Source organism: Zeugodacus cucurbitae, chromosome 6 (assembly GCF_028554725.1).
Source record: "Zeugodacus cucurbitae isolate PBARC_wt_2022May chromosome 6, idZeuCucr1.2, whole genome shotgun sequence".
Taxonomy (NCBI): domain Eukaryota; kingdom Metazoa; phylum Arthropoda; class Insecta; order Diptera; family Tephritidae; genus Zeugodacus; species Zeugodacus cucurbitae.
The window spans coordinates 70,754,101-70,769,853 of NC_071671.1; the positions used below are offsets into that span (position 1 = coordinate 70,754,101).

Here is a 15,753-nt window from a genome sequence, read left to right on the forward strand (position 1 = left end):
GTAAGACCAGAAGGGCATAAATAACGAATGCTAGAGAAAAGTGACAGCACAAAATGTTTGTTATGATTATAATTTTTTTTGCTCTTCGCTAACAAAGTTATGTCGTATTAAAGTAAAGACTTAATTTTCGGATTTATTAAATATTTAAAGTTTAGTTAATCGACTGAAGTTTATTAGAAAAAGTTTTAAATATAATTCAAGAAACTCTCATAGTTACGAAGCAATGTGATTGTCTAAATAAATTATATTTTCAAGGACGGATTCAGGAAAAGTTGAGGAAACAAAATAATAGAAGGCGGTAAATAGATTCTTAACTACAAGCAGCGAAATATTCAACTTTGAACGTATTTGTATATTGTTAATGAAAAAAGAGTTAGTAAAGTAAGCAATTCGTCGCTGGTGGAATCAAAATATCCTAACTGCAGAGCAACGCTCATGAAAAATGCGTGGAATTGAAGGCAAAGTAGTGGTGCTGGGTTCACGAGGTAATATATATTATGATTCATTTTGTAACGAAAACTTCTGTGGTATTATTCTACTGATCCACCTTTTTGATATAACCTTGATGATAGTGCTTAAAAAGGGAGCAGAGAATTTGATAAACACGGTTCGAGAATAAAATATCAGTGCGTATTTACATATAAATACGTACATACATATGATTGAGCGCTACAACCACCTGAAGAAGCATATTATTCCATTTGTCATTTCACAGTCCCCATGCGTTGCCCTAAATAATAAGCGCTATGCTTATTATATTTATACTATTACATACCTACATAAAAGAAAACATAGTGTTGATGTAGAATTCTCTATTTTATTTCTATTTTTAAATTAAAGCAGATAAAATAATACGCTTGTGCTAATATAGAAAACAACTACAATAGGCAATACACATCAGTTTTGTACTTTGATGCTTCACCAACTTATCAGTCATTCTACTTTACTTACTTATGCACCGGTCTTTGTTATAGAAAAAACTGCACGTACACGTACAATCAATCCCCTTTCGCTGATGTACTATATTATTAGTTTACAGTATTTTCTGATAACAATTGATATTTTAGAAACGAAAAAACACTGAAACGGCTGAAGACTTTAAATGTGTTGAGTGCAGTAAGTTATGAGTAATGTTTCAGAAAAATCACCATTAAATATGTGCATGTGATATACATATGTATATCCACAAATATGGATATCGCAGTAAATTGTGTTTTTATTCGCGCGTGTTAAATAAAATGTAAATTTATTGTGTTGTGATTGTAGTTTATTAGCATAAATGAGTCTGTGTCTATTATGTTGTCCCTATAAATTAAATATTAAATTTACAACTCTAACAATTTTTAATATTTTCTCTTCTATTTGCAAGGAGTTGGCAAAACACATTTGGTTACAAAATATATAAAAAACACATTACATAAGGATATTGGTCCGACGATAGCTGCTTCCTTTTTTACATGCAAAGTGCTCTTAGACGATGTGAAAATTAAATTACAAGTAAGTACAACGTATTTAGTAGTTCATCAACATCTTCGTTATCATAAAAATCATAAAATATATGTAAATCTAGAAGTGTAGCATTGGTTTAGTTATCGCATTCATTTGCCGAGAATGTTTACATTTTCCATTCCATTTCATTCCACAAAGATTAAAATTGTGAATGCTTGAAACAATCAACAACAATTATTGTATTTGTTGAGCATTCGCTTAATCTAAGGTTTGGTGATTTTTTTTATTTATCGTAAAGCAATAAGCTAACAAAGCAACAACATTTGTTTGTAGATATTTCGCCTTGTGGAATAGCTTTCCACATGATGCATCATCTACATGTGCATATGTATTTATCAAATGCGACGATGACTTCATACATTCTTTCGTTTTTGTAAATTATTTCTTATTTTAAAATAATTAAAAAATCAAAGAATTTTAGGCATTCTATAGTACATTCATTTCTTTAATTATTACAGATCTGGGATACAGCTGGGCAGGAGCGCTTTAAAGCCGTCGCCCCTATGTACTATCGCAACGCCAATGCAGCTATTTTAGTTTTCGATTTAACACAACACAAGACATTTGTTGACATCAAATCGTGGATACAGGAGCTGCATCGTCATGTGCAGGAGCCTATGATACTCACACTTGTCGGCAACAAGCTGGATTTGCTGGCGCAGCGCACGGTTACGCACGACGAGGCCTACTTGTTTGCCTCGTCCATTGGCGCTACATACTTTGAGGCATCAGCCGAAACGGACCAGGGGCTCGAACAGGTATTCCTCTCCACCGCGCTGGGCCTGGTGCGTTTGGCGGACGAGGGCAAAAGTCATTCGCTGCGCCAATTCAATTCGTGCGACTCGATATCAGCGTACACGAACAACAATACCGCCTTGAGTCATACCTATGCAGCGCTGTCGGCCAAAAATGACAATGCAGCCTTTCGTTTGCCTTACGTACACGTCGGCATTCCGGTGGACGGCGATGATGAGCGCAAGGTGACGGGCGTGGGCAGGCTTGAGACACCTTCCTGGAGCATTGGACACATTGCTTTCGGTGAAGAGGAATCGTCTAGCTGCTGTTGGTAAAGCAGATATTAAAGCCAGTTATAAGTAAATATCGCAAATAACGGCGTGTAGCTTTCGAAGGGGCTAACAATTAACAATGGAAAAGTGATTTACTCATTTATATAATTGCTGAGTACGAATATTAATTTTAAGTGTGCAAAATGTGAAAATAAAAAAAAAACAATCGTTTCAAATCGCGTAAAACTGAAAGCAATTATAATGTTAATTAGATTAATTCTACAATATACCTGTAAATATTAAGCAGCACGCTCCGCAAGCCGCTGGTAGGTGGTGGTAGTCGACGTGAACGCAGTAACAATCGACTAAAGCTTAGTGAATAAGTTGCGCTACTGCCTACTTTTGTACTGATATTAAATATAAGCGCATTCGTACGAGCACATTTTGCGTGATGATCTTTCTTTTTTTGTATTCAAAACCAATTGTTTCTAAAGTGTAATTTATTTTTGTACAAAAATATACCGTAATTTGAGGAATTGCAGTTCAAGCAGTAAACATTCGCTTACTGAAGGCATTGAGACGCTTTTGTTACTTTAGCTTTACGAAAATGAAAATGTTTAACAAAACAATAACATAATCAAAACAAACACATGTACAAAATGACAACAACAACAAAGTATATATTGTAAAAAACAAAAACACTAACCAACGTCGCAAAGAAAAGAGACGCAGATCAAAGACGTTCTATTCTAACATTTGTATGAACAAAGAATTCAATAAGTAATGTTTGGTAAATAGCTAATGCCAGTACTTATATGGAAGAAGAAGCCAAATATAATAAATAAATATAAACATTACAAGAATTCTTTTTTTATTTAGTCATAGCGAAAGTTGTATAAATTCCAGCTTGAGGGAGAGTAACATTAATTTTAATTTTTCTATTGAGTTTTTGAAGTATTTTAAACTAATTTTCATAAGAAGACGTGGAGTATAATTGTGTTGTTTTAAGGAAAACTTATTAATAATTATACGCTTTATAATAACAAATAGGCAAATATTGGCTGTAACTTGATTGAACAAAGTGAAATGTATTTTCTGATATCTTTTGATTTGTTGTTTATTGACACCGAGATTTATTGTCAAATGAAATAAATTTACCACTGTCCATATATATATGTATTTATTATAATATTTACATATGTATATTCTTATATTTTCCAAATAAAAACAAAGGAATTTGAAAAAAATAGAGCAATTTCAATTTAAAGGTTATGGCATACAAATGCAGTACTAAAAGACAGGCTGAATGCAATGAGTCCGAGCATGACACTAATCACCTTTTTGCATGCCCAACGAACCCTACTCATCTAACACCCCTTTCCCTTTGGTCCAACCCTTTCGAAACAGCACGTTTCCTGGGCCTCCTGTTCGATGACCTCGACGACAACTAGATTTATGCTTTCCTTTCCGGCAGGGATAGATAATCGTTACAACAACAACCACAACAGACTGAAAAGTTTGTATAATTTTTTTCGAATTCTTCATTTTTTTTGGAAGTTTAAATGTTGTTGTAGCGGCAGAAAACATTCCTCTAAATAATTTCGAGGATTTTACAGTCGATTTGACACAGCCTTTGGTCGTATAGAAATTCCGGTCCGTTGGGGTCACGTAGAACAGACTGTCGTGGGAAGAAAAACCATCCATCGAGTGGTTTTGCCCCCAATTCGTGCGGTTGTTCAAAAAAGTGAGACCTTTGTCTTGATCTGGCAAAGGCGGAGCATTCCAGAAGAAAGTGATGAGATGATTCTACTTCGTCCTCCCCCAGGCAGCTTCTACAGCTAGCATCCGGTAAGATTTTTAACCTAACAGTGTGGATACCGATGAGACAATGGTAGACTAGAAAAACCGAAAAGTAGAACGATGCCACTGACTGTGAAGAACTGTACTGTGACTGTGTGAAACTTCTGTAAAACTTTTTTGAACAAAGAAATGAAGTGGATGGAGTAAAGCAATTCCACTTTGAATGCACTCCTCAAACACTCGGCGAACCCGTAAGTAGTTGAAGAGTCAGCGTTTGTGTGCGTTTATGGCGCTTCGAGCAGGGCCAATTAAACTGGCATCAAGATCATCATAAAATCCAACACACAAATATTGCGGCCGTCTACAACAAAACTAAATGTGATAATCTTAAATCGTTTGCCCGCAGCTAAAGCACATTAAATGAGACATTTCAGTTTCATCTTTCAGTTTTCTTGTGAATTTGTTTAACTTTCACGAAGGAGCGGGCCAAGGCGAAAAGCAGGCAAGTCATAGATATTCAACAATACGTATATATGTACATAAAGACACGTATGAGTCTGATTCGAAGGGAAACGGTTATACGACCCACTCTGCTGTGTGGCGTCGCCCTTTTAGTGCTCGGGGGCCAATATCAAATTCACAGATTGTCTGAGTATATGTTCTTGGTTATTCTTGATTATTCTTAGTTACGGATCCTTTAAGAAAAGTAAGAAAAGTCTCATGAATAAGTTTTTTTTGGTAGCAAGTAACTCCATTTATTTTAAAAGAACATTCTTATTACGATCTTATATTCACACAATTTCTTACAGATTAATAGCCTGGAGATGTTCTAAATTGGGGAATAGTTTCGAGATTATGAGGTCGGCAGTGTGATTGTCTTATGAAGACTGAGAAGCTTAAGAGTCAGTTTAAAACAAATTTAAAAATAATATTTCAATGTTTAACAAGTTCAGCTACCAGACTTTCTTTAATACCCAAGCGCTCTCACTCATCTTGAATTTCGGCTGAAATGTGCTTTGTGGACAAAGGACTGTGAAAACATTTGCCAATAATAATGCTTGGTTGACTGCATTTGCTGAATGAGCTGACGAACGATGGCCAACATAGAGTTTTTCTCCGAAAATAAGGTGGGGGAAGCGGACGAGTCGGGGATTGCTGGGACTTCAATTGCTTGTATACTATGTGTGTCTTGATATTATTGACTATCGACGTCAGCGAACTGAACTTAATCGCCTTTCTACTTACAAGTGTATTAACAACAACAATAACAACAACACACATTAATTCATAAGAGATTGAAACACTAGAACGCTTATGAAAGAACACAGCAGCTGGAGAGGAGGCGGTGGGGTCTTACTATAGAAAGAGTGTATAATATGTTATTGATAAAAACAACAGTTATAATAATGACACACCCACCCAAACACACTTGCATGCATTTGTGTGTATGTACAGCGTAAATTAGTTGTTTGCTTTATCTTAATCACATTGTTGACAGAAAATGCGAAAATCCCTTTATATGCTGCATTGTTATTGTTGCTGTTGTTGTTGCTTGCTATTGATAACACACAATAGTTGTGTTTTTGCAGTAGCTAGTGAAGTGTAGAGCTTTTGTGCTACACAGTCAGCTGTTGCATACTCACACACACACACAGAACAACAATAACAACATGTATTGGATTGCTGACGAGGCGAGTGGCGGCGAGTGAAGGATGATGCTGAGCCAGGCGAATATTGTCACTGGGTGTGGCCAGTAATGATGCTGGTGATGGCTGTGTGACGGTCGGTCGATTGGTCGATCGCTCGGTTTGACCCACGTTAGCGTTGACACGATAGACATAAATGCCGGCGCAGAAAGGATGACCATTGAGTGGTTTCCATTTAATGCTTGGTGCTTGGCTTCGTTGTTAACGGCTAATCGAAGTGAGTATATTTGTGGAATTTTGCGTTGAAAAACGTGGCTTACTACTGTTTAACGGTTACGCATCAGCGGAGCAGACGACAATTTTGAGAAATTGCTATTTAAGCAACGTTGACAAGTTGAGGCGGCGTTGAAAATTATTGTACGGTCAGCAGGTGCAAAACTATAGTGTTTTTTGTAGACTGTCTGGAGTGCTTGCTTCATAATCTACTTACTTACGTTTTTCATAATCAATAAATCATAGAGACATGCGTGTGATTATCGTGAGCAACATAAGAGCCGACACATTTGTCCTTAATGCATTTCGCCAACCACAGTCGCCCTCAATTTGACCCATTCGGTCAGCTGTTTGGCATTTTCACAGAATTTTTGATTTTTTTTTTTTAATTTTTTCTGCTGCATTTTTGCGCACTTATCCACTGGCTGGCAATGTGTGTGTGCCGCAAATGCCATTGGCGTAGGTAATAAATTCCTTTCGGTTGTGCACCCAACAATATTTTTGACATGTTTTTACCTACATGAAATGTAATGCAAGAGCCATCAGCACAAGAGCACTCATTGGCAAAAATAACAGCAGAAAAAACACGAAAAAGTACCGAAAATTGCATGAAAAAATTTGAAATATTTTAACCCTTCGTTGTTGGGCATTATTACCTCAATTGCCTGTGGGTCAGTTGCTCATACGCCATGTTGTACTCGTATGCGTCGCATGAGCACATACCTTATAAAAACACAATCACAATTACAGACACACACACACACACTCACTCAAACGTGCGGGTCTTTGCTTGAGCTTACACCTTCATTTTGGGGTTTACATTTCACTGCGACCAACGCACACACACACACACACACACACGCAGCCAAAGCCAAATACATATTGCACGTATAAGCGCATGCTTGGTTGCATGCATATTGGTTGTAAGCACATTCCTGCGGCTTCTTCTTCGAGCTTATATGAGCGCTGGTGTGTCGCCTCATAGTGCCCTTCCGGAAACACATTGTCCATTTGTGTTCACTGAAATGCAAATTATTTATGGTCATTTGGTTTTTTATGCAGGAATAATATGTCGCATCCATCGTTTAGGAAAGTACCCAGTACATGAGGCACACATGCGTGTGTGTCATATGGAATATGGCTCCCATACTTGCATACATCCAACGTGACCAGTCTTATCTAGCGACGAGCATTGCGCATATTTGTTGATTTTTGTTTTCAATAAAAATATTTGTTTTGTTCAAAGTTTTAGATTTAATATTAAAATATGAAATATTAGCTTGTGGATTTTCAAAATTTCACAACTTTTGTGTTTGTCTTGAATTTAAAATTTAGCTGGCTTGTTTCAAGTAATTTATGAGAAACGTCATTTTTTTGCATAATCTCGGGATAAATGGAATTATTTTTAATGATAGATAATATATAATTTTGAGCTATTACAGAGATATGAAGTGTGTTCCAAAAATAACAGGAATTTTTGTTAAAAAAAATTATTCATTCGTCTGCATTAAAGACAAGTGCATAAAATCGGCGTGCGCTTCTTCTAATCGTCAACAATCGTCGAAACACTTTTCAAACTCGATTTCTGGGATAGCCTTTGGCTCTTCCTGCGATTTCTTGTACGCGTATACTTGTTTAAGACGGCCCTTTAAGGTTCTCTTTCATTTTTGGAAATAGGAAAAAGTCACACGGAGTCCTATCTAGTGACTATAAAGGCTGGGGCATCGTTACAGCAATGTTTTTGGTCAAAAATTCATGGCTAAGCAACGAATACAGCTGAAAATTTCATAGTACTTTAGGGGCATATCTCAAAACTTAATAAAACAAGAAAAAACGTTAACTTCGGCTGTACCGAAGCTAATATACCCTTCATAGATGCATTTCTTTTAGTAACTATGTGTTTAAGCAAATCTAAAGACGTAAGAAAAAGTAAGTAAAAAACAAGCCCTTGATTCCGATCGTACAGTTTGTATGGCAGCTATATGCTATAGTGAACCGATCTGAACAATTTTTCCGGATTTCAGATTAAATTATTTCTGTGAGCAATAACTCACACCAAATTTCGTGAAGATATGTAGTAAAATGCATATTTTCCATACAAGTCCTTGATTCCGATCGTTCAGTTTGTATGGCAGCTAAATGATATAGTGGTCCGATATCGGCAGTTCCGACAAAGAGCAGCTTCTTGAAGAGAAAATAACATCTGCAAATTTTCAAAGAGATATCTTAAAAACTGAAGGACTAGTTCGTATATATACAGTCAGACAGACGGACGGACGGACAGACAGACGGACATGGCTAAACCGACTCAGTTCAACATACTGATCATTTATATATATACTTTATAGGGCCTCCGGCGCTTCCTTCTGGGTGTTACAAACTTTGTGACAAACTTAATATACCCTGTTCAGGGTATAAAAATAAAAAAATATTTTTGACAATTGAATTTTTTGGACAATAGAAAATTTTAAAATTCCCGTTATTTTTTGGACATTTTACATATTATGGATATTACATATCTACATATATATATTATCCAGTACCAATTCTGAGCAGTAGTCGCTGAGAAAAACTGAAGTTTCTACAGACAACCATAGCCTCTCATGTGTGTAGAAGACGCGTAAGAGTAGGAAATCTCTTGGAAATACATTGAATATTCCTTCGAGCAATGTTTTTTTAAGCTCCTCTGCGCTCTTTCATTTGTTTCAGGAAATTTAGTGAATTAAGTTTTTCAATTTCCCCGTACTTTACTTAAGTGAATTAATGTTATTTTGGATTAAGCAACTGAATTAGGCTTCAATATATTTCTTTGATGGAGTAAATCCCTATCGAGAACAAAATTAAAAAGTGAAATTTAATAAATATCACTGCAGCCTTTAAAGCCTTTCCTATTAGCATAAAAATTGTATTTGCTTTATCATCAATGCCTCCTTAGTAAGTTAAGCATAAAAATATTGCCACAGCTTGCTGCTAGTTACCAACAAAGACAAAGCGAATGCTCACATTGCTTTGAGTGGTTTAGCACACATGTATTTACATACATACTCATATGTATGTCATCGGTTTCCGATATAACGGTATCTTTTGAAGATTCCCCCTCCGAAAACAAAAAAAAAACAAAAAAAAAAAAAAAAAAAAAACATACTCATATGTGTACATGTACACTTGAATGCCGTTACATCTGGTACCGTTGTCAATGTTTTGCTGCAAAGTATTGATTTACCATTAATGGGCTGGGACCAACTCACACTGGCGTCCAACTGGTCACAGCAATTGCCATCTACCATCTACTCGCACAAGCATACTTTCTACTAAGATTTTTGCATTTACCAGCATACTTCCTTCAGCAACCTTCCTTCACCTTGATTTTCACCAGCTCCCTGTACTTCATTATGCTGGCCTGCCGTTAGTTGGCTAAGAAGCTGCGTGATTGCCGTGCCATTGTATGTGTGCGGCCTACCTTTGCCTTTATGAAGAAGCCATAATTTGCTGCTACACTTCTCTCTTCGTTCATTTGTTCGATTCTTCATTTGTTGGTGCTTTTGTGTTTATCTTTGCGCTGTGGCATTTGTTTAAGGCACGCATGCTGTGTGGCCTTTGATGGTTGGTCCTTTAGCAGCACACAGCAGCTGGGCATGGCTCGATGGCAGCACATTTTATGTTTCACTGTTGACTATTTAATTACGCATTCAATTGGAAGGCCCGACTCGTGTGGTTTGGCTTTTTATTAACATTCCTGCTTGACACGCTCAAGACCCCCTGCAGGCCTCTTGCTACGAACATCTTGTGCTCGCTGTTGCTGAGGTATGCATTATATTGCGTTTTGCATTTTTTGTTTTTTGGTTTTCTTCTATTCCATGGCACTTTATTACACACTCTGCTGCTGTCGTAGTTTTCGTGGTTTGCTAATCGTGTTAGTCGAGTTAATGGCGTAGAAAAGCAATCAAGGTAGCATTTGGTCAAATTGAGTATTTTGATTTTCAACGCTCTCTGTCTCTGCGTTGGCCGTTGTAATTCACATGATTTCATCACCATCAGTACATTACCACATTACTCATGGCTTTTTAGCCACTTGCTTACATTTTATCATATCATAGCAGCTCTACTCATGGACACACACATACACACTGCCCTTGCGGTGACTCCGCCGACCCCGCGCTCTCCAACATTTGCACTGTGCGAGTACACTATTGTATCCTTTCGTTGTCCTTGTAGATTTAGTAGTTTGTTGGCTCGTACTTTGCGGTTGCCATTGAGTTAGCCGGTTGATAGTGTCGATGATGATTGAATGATGCCATCAATGAAGTGAAATCGTCGGTAAATATGATCTTAACTTCACTTGACTGCTGCTGCTGATGCTGTCCTTGAAGCTTCCTGTGCTGCATGTTAATGGTGAACAGAGGCAGAGAGGGTAGCCGAAGATGTACTTAACTGTGTTTTATCTGGTTTTATATATATATGTGCTTCGCTCTTGTTTAGTATGAGTTGTAAGATAAATAAAGATTCCACAGAGTGCTACTTGTGCCTTCAATGCTGGATGGAAGCGCAAAAAATAAAGATAAATTTATTTTACAAATCTCACATATAAAGAACGAAGTGCACACTCATACACTTTTAACTGCATCGCAATTCTATTGATATTTCGCTGTTTCAGGTTTCATTAAGCAGCATTTGACCTTTTTTCAATTTTTTTAATACAAAATAACGGTTAAAACTCCAATATATTTTCATTATCTATTTGCAATACGGATAACTTTGAAAGTTTCATATTTTAGCTGTGGACACACTAGCCATGCTTTAATTTATAGTATAAAATAACAGTAATACATACATATATATAACGGTTCATTTACTTTAACTTTGTCAAATGGCGTTGGAGAAAAACAAAAGTGCAAAGTTCGCACATAACGGCATTCATTCATTCAATGGCCGAAGATAAATAGTGGAGCAGCCATACACTTACACACTTGCAATATACTCACACGCGCAGTAAAATATTACTCATACGCCCAGGCGTACGTGGACACTCTCACGCAATCAGCAAGTCGGGTGCATATTTATGTGGTTTGCATATTGCTTAATGCTTTTCATTAAATTATATGGCTGAGACTACTTTATTGTGTGTTGTTTTTCGGTGAAAAGAATTCATGGACGCACATACACACACATACATATACATATATGTATATAGATTTAAGTGAAATCGTTAATGAAGTGCTTTCATAAAATAGTGTGGAAAATTAAAAGCAATTCATTTATAGCCAACAGGGAGTCATATGAAATGCATGCACACGTGCCACACTGTACACAGTGGAGTATGCAACCTCTTGCATTTACATATGTCTGTATGTGCATGTTGGCCGCTTGGAGTGCTGACGCGCCGTGACCAACCAGTTTGCGCTCGTGAATATTTCAGAATTTGTTTTGCCAAAAATAAGCGTAGAGTGCTAAATATGCAAAGTGAGCGCCATTTTATTATATACCCAACCCCGAAACAGTGTGTTTTTGCAGCTAGAGTAGAGCTAAAAAAAAAATTTAATTTGAATATTTTGAAGTTATGTGCGGCCTTTGATATTACCGATATCCATATTTATAGTTAATTTAAATAATACTGATTTTCAAGGCGATTTAAATAATGTTTAAACATTTTTTAATAATATTTGGAGTTTCTTCAAAACTGATTACTTCCTCCATCCTCCAATGGAGTGCTTTTCTTAAACATTTAAGAAATAAATAAAATAAAACACTGTCATCTCGCTTTGCATGCTTCGTTAGGCAGCCACTTGCCGTCTTCTAGTTGCATTGCTGCATCAACGAGTGTGTAGAATGCCTGAGCGTTTCAGGTTAACAGCGCATTCGAACGAATGTGAGTTCCCTGTTTTGGGGAACTTTCATATTATTAATGCGCTAACATTTCTACAAATCCACATGCACTATTTGCTTACCTATGCAAATGCTCCGACCTCCATGCGGAGGTTATTTTTCAAAAATATTCCGAAAAATGTTGTAAAATGTTTTGAATTATTAAATGATGGTTTGGCGATTTCGTGTAGAATTAGCATTTGCATAACGAGCTTTAAACTTGAGAATAATCTATACTACTATTATAAAGAGGAAAGATTTCTATGCATGTTTGTATTGAATAAACTCAAAAACTACTGTGCCGATTTCAAAAATTCTTTCACCATTCGAAAGCTACATTCACCTCGAGTAACATATAATATATTAATTTCTAGAATCTAAACTTTCTAGAAATAGTTCCCAGGTGAGGGTATCAAAAAGACTCCGTGATGGAGAATCTTAATCTGAAACTGAAAATCGACAAAATATTTTAAACATAGAAGCAGCCCTATTCTGTGCACTTTACAAATTCAACAAATTTCTAATTTGTAAAAAATTGAAATTTATCAAGCATTTCGTTTTCTGTGTCTAGAATAAAAAGCTTTTTTCTTGATAAACTGTTAAGAAGTAAAATGCTCTTGACAAATAAAATATCTCGTTGTGAATAGTTGTGAAAGTGAATTTGTTGTAATGGAGATTGTAATATCCTTCAATTTCCAAATTTATTATAGTTCGTATAATTCACAGATATATCCATACAAATGTTAAACTAATATAATTATTTATTAAATATTAATAATTATTCAATTCCCCGTTCGGCACGGTCGGCGTCAACTACACATCTAATCTGAATTCAGGCACGTTACATACAATATTCATTATTGCTGAATTATGAGAGTGTATTGTCACTCTCTCTTACAGGTACAGACCTCCACAGAGATATTTTACTTTTGTCGTTATTTTTATACAAAGAGGAAAAATATGAACATGTTTATGGCTCACGTACCAATAAGCCTAATCATTGGAGCCGTTTTTATATTAAGAAGTTTATTTTACCGTTTTTTGTATAAAAACAAAAATTGCATGCGATTACAGCTTAGCAAAGAACAAAGTTTAGATTTCGTAGTCCCTAGGAACCTTTCTGAAGCTAAACATAACAACCAACTAAATCAAAATTGCATTCCAAATAGTTTTAAATATATTATAAAGGACATATGAATATGTATTATTTCATGTAGTATTCTCTGGCTTTGAGGGGGAGCAAAAGACTAGGGGGGAGCTGGGATGGAAATGCGAATATATAGCCTCTGTCATCCGATTATCAATCAACCTCATTTACGCGCGGATCTCCTCGTTTGGTTAGAGAGATTAGCGAGGCTCTGGCGACCGTGTAAATGCGGTATAATCTTGTAATCTATATAGAGTAAATGGGGTTGTAAAATCAAACCAAATACTTTGCAACAGGCCTGAAAGGCTTCAGTCGATATCTCAGAATTCTCGATACATCAGAATCGGATAGATAGGCTGATAACCGGTCAATCGTAAACCAAACTTATCAACGAAGCCACAATGAAGAAGGCTCGGTTAAAACAAACACTCATCCAAATAACGACCTTTTGCATAAAAAATAGGGCTAGATTCGGAGCATGGAATATTTGCGCTCTCTCAGAAACTTCACGTCTAGACCAAGAGCAAAGGATTTATTGTGAAATTGAAGTTAAATTATTAACTATTTTGCAACAAATATTAAAATGCATGTGAAAACTTACGTTATAAAATAATTCAAATAAATTTTTCAATTTAAATCAATATAATTGGACAGAAATCAGCTGTTTCTGTTTACATTTTTTGTTTACCAAACGTGTGGGGAAAAGCTATGCGTTCTGAAGCTTTTTATTTTATCAAAATTGTCACAGAATATTAAAAAAATTCTTACTTGATAAAAATCTGAAAAAATTTTCAATTTTTTGTTATTTTGTCAAGTGCACAGAATAGGGCTGAAGATCGCTTCTGAGATCTGAGAGAAAGATATCGGACACCAAAGACTAGATGTCGTAAACAAAAATATCACGTGACCTTGAATTGACATCACGTGATCAGGGTGGGGTCATTGACCTCACACACAAATGTAAACAAAATATCATGTGACCTTGAAATGACATCACGTGATCTGGGCGGGGTCAATGACCTGTAAACAAAAATATCACGTGACCTGGAATTGACATCGCGTGATCAGGGTGGGGTCATTGACCTCACATAAAAATCTAAACAAAAAAATCACGTGACCTTGAAATTACATCACGTGATCTGGGCGTTGTCAATGACCTGTAAACAAAAATATCACGTGACCTTGAATTGACATCACGTGATCAGGGTGGGGTCATTGACCTCACACACAAATGTAAACAAAATATCATGTGACCTTGAAATTACATCACGTGATCTGGGCGGGGTCAATGACCTGTAAACAAAAATATCACGTGACCTTGAAATGACCGCACGTGATCAGGGCAAGATCATTGACCTCACTCAAAGATGTAAACAAAAATATCACGTGACCTTGAAATGACATCAAGTGATCTGGGCGGGGGCAATGATCTGTAAAAAATAATATCACGTGACCTTGATTTGACATCACGTGATCAGGGTGGGGTCATTGATCTCACACAAAAATGTAAACAAAAATGTCACGTGACCTTGAATTGACATCACGTGATCAGGATGGGTACAATAACCTGTAAACAAAAATATCACGTGACCTTGAATTGACATCACGTGATCAGGGTGGGGTCATTGACCTCACACACAAATGTAAACAAAAATGTCACGTGTCCTTGAATTGACATCACGTGATCTGGGCGGGGTCATTGACCTGTAAACAAAAATATCACGTGATCTTTAAACGCCATCACGTGATCAGGGTGGGGTCCTTGATCTCATGGGGCAACCGGATATGATGTTACCGGAACCGGATATGGGATAACAGGATATGACCGTAGGAACAGGAAATTGTGCAACCGGACATAGGTTTCCGGAACCGGAAATGGGGTGGCTGAATAGTGGTCACTGGAACTGGGGCATCCGGAAACGGAATGAGCCAACTAAAACCAGATATGGGAGTGATGTGCCGGAACCGGAAATGAAGCAACCAGAAATATTTACCGGAAACGGATGTTCGATATAGAGCGGTCGTCAAAATGACGGAAGGTGAAATTGGACAGGAAACGTTCTTCTCCAGAAAGTGCTTAGTGACGAAAGCAGCGTCAGCTTCAGGGCTTAACAAAGATGTTTCCTGTTCATGGAAGACTTTCGTTTGTATCATATACGCTTCCGTTATGAGACTGCCGTTTCCAGTAATCGTTATCGATATTGGTGTAAAGTTTTATTCCACTATCTTCATCGGTATGTATCTATACTACCATTATAAAGATGAAAGATTTGTATGTATGTTTGTAATGAATAAACTCAAAAACTACTGTGCCGATTTCAATTATTCTTTCAGCATTCAAAAGCTACATTCACCTCGAGTAACATAGGCTATATTTATTGCTAGAATCTCAACTTTCTGGAAATAGTTCCCAGGTGAGGGTATCAAAAAGACTCCGTGATGGAGAATCTTAATCTGAAACTGAAAATCGACAAAATATTAGAAATATACAAGATCGCTTCATAATCCG

At 36.6% G+C, this 15,753-nt stretch overlaps 1 protein-coding gene across 1 annotated transcript; it reads left to right on the forward strand.

Annotated features, from left to right (window-relative positions):
* Nucleotides 1-41: 41 nt before the first annotated feature.
* On the forward strand, nt 42-3,217 carry LOC105221254 (uncharacterized). Its single transcript, XM_011198070.3, has 3 exons — nt 42-485; nt 1,370-1,497; nt 1,968-3,217. Exons 1-3 carry the CDS (start codon nt 443-445, stop codon nt 2,577-2,579), a joined length of 783 nt encoding a protein of 260 aa, XP_011196372.1. The 5' UTR covers nt 42-442; the 3' UTR covers nt 2,580-3,217.
* The last annotated feature ends 12,536 nt before the right edge of the window (nt 3,218-15,753 follow it).

Excerpts from the sequence above, each read along its gene's own strand:
- LOC105221254 (XM_011198070.3), top strand. The coding sequence starts at position 443 with ATGCGTGGAATTGAAGGCAAAGTAGTGGTGCTGGGTTCACGAG. Across the intron at positions 486-1,369 it reads AGTGGTGCTGGGTTCACGAG|GAGTTGGCAAAACACATTTG; the intron begins GTAATATATATT and ends TCTATTTGCAAG. Across the intron at positions 1,498-1,967 it reads ATGTGAAAATTAAATTACAA|ATCTGGGATACAGCTGGGCA; the intron begins GTAAGTACAACG and ends TAATTATTACAG.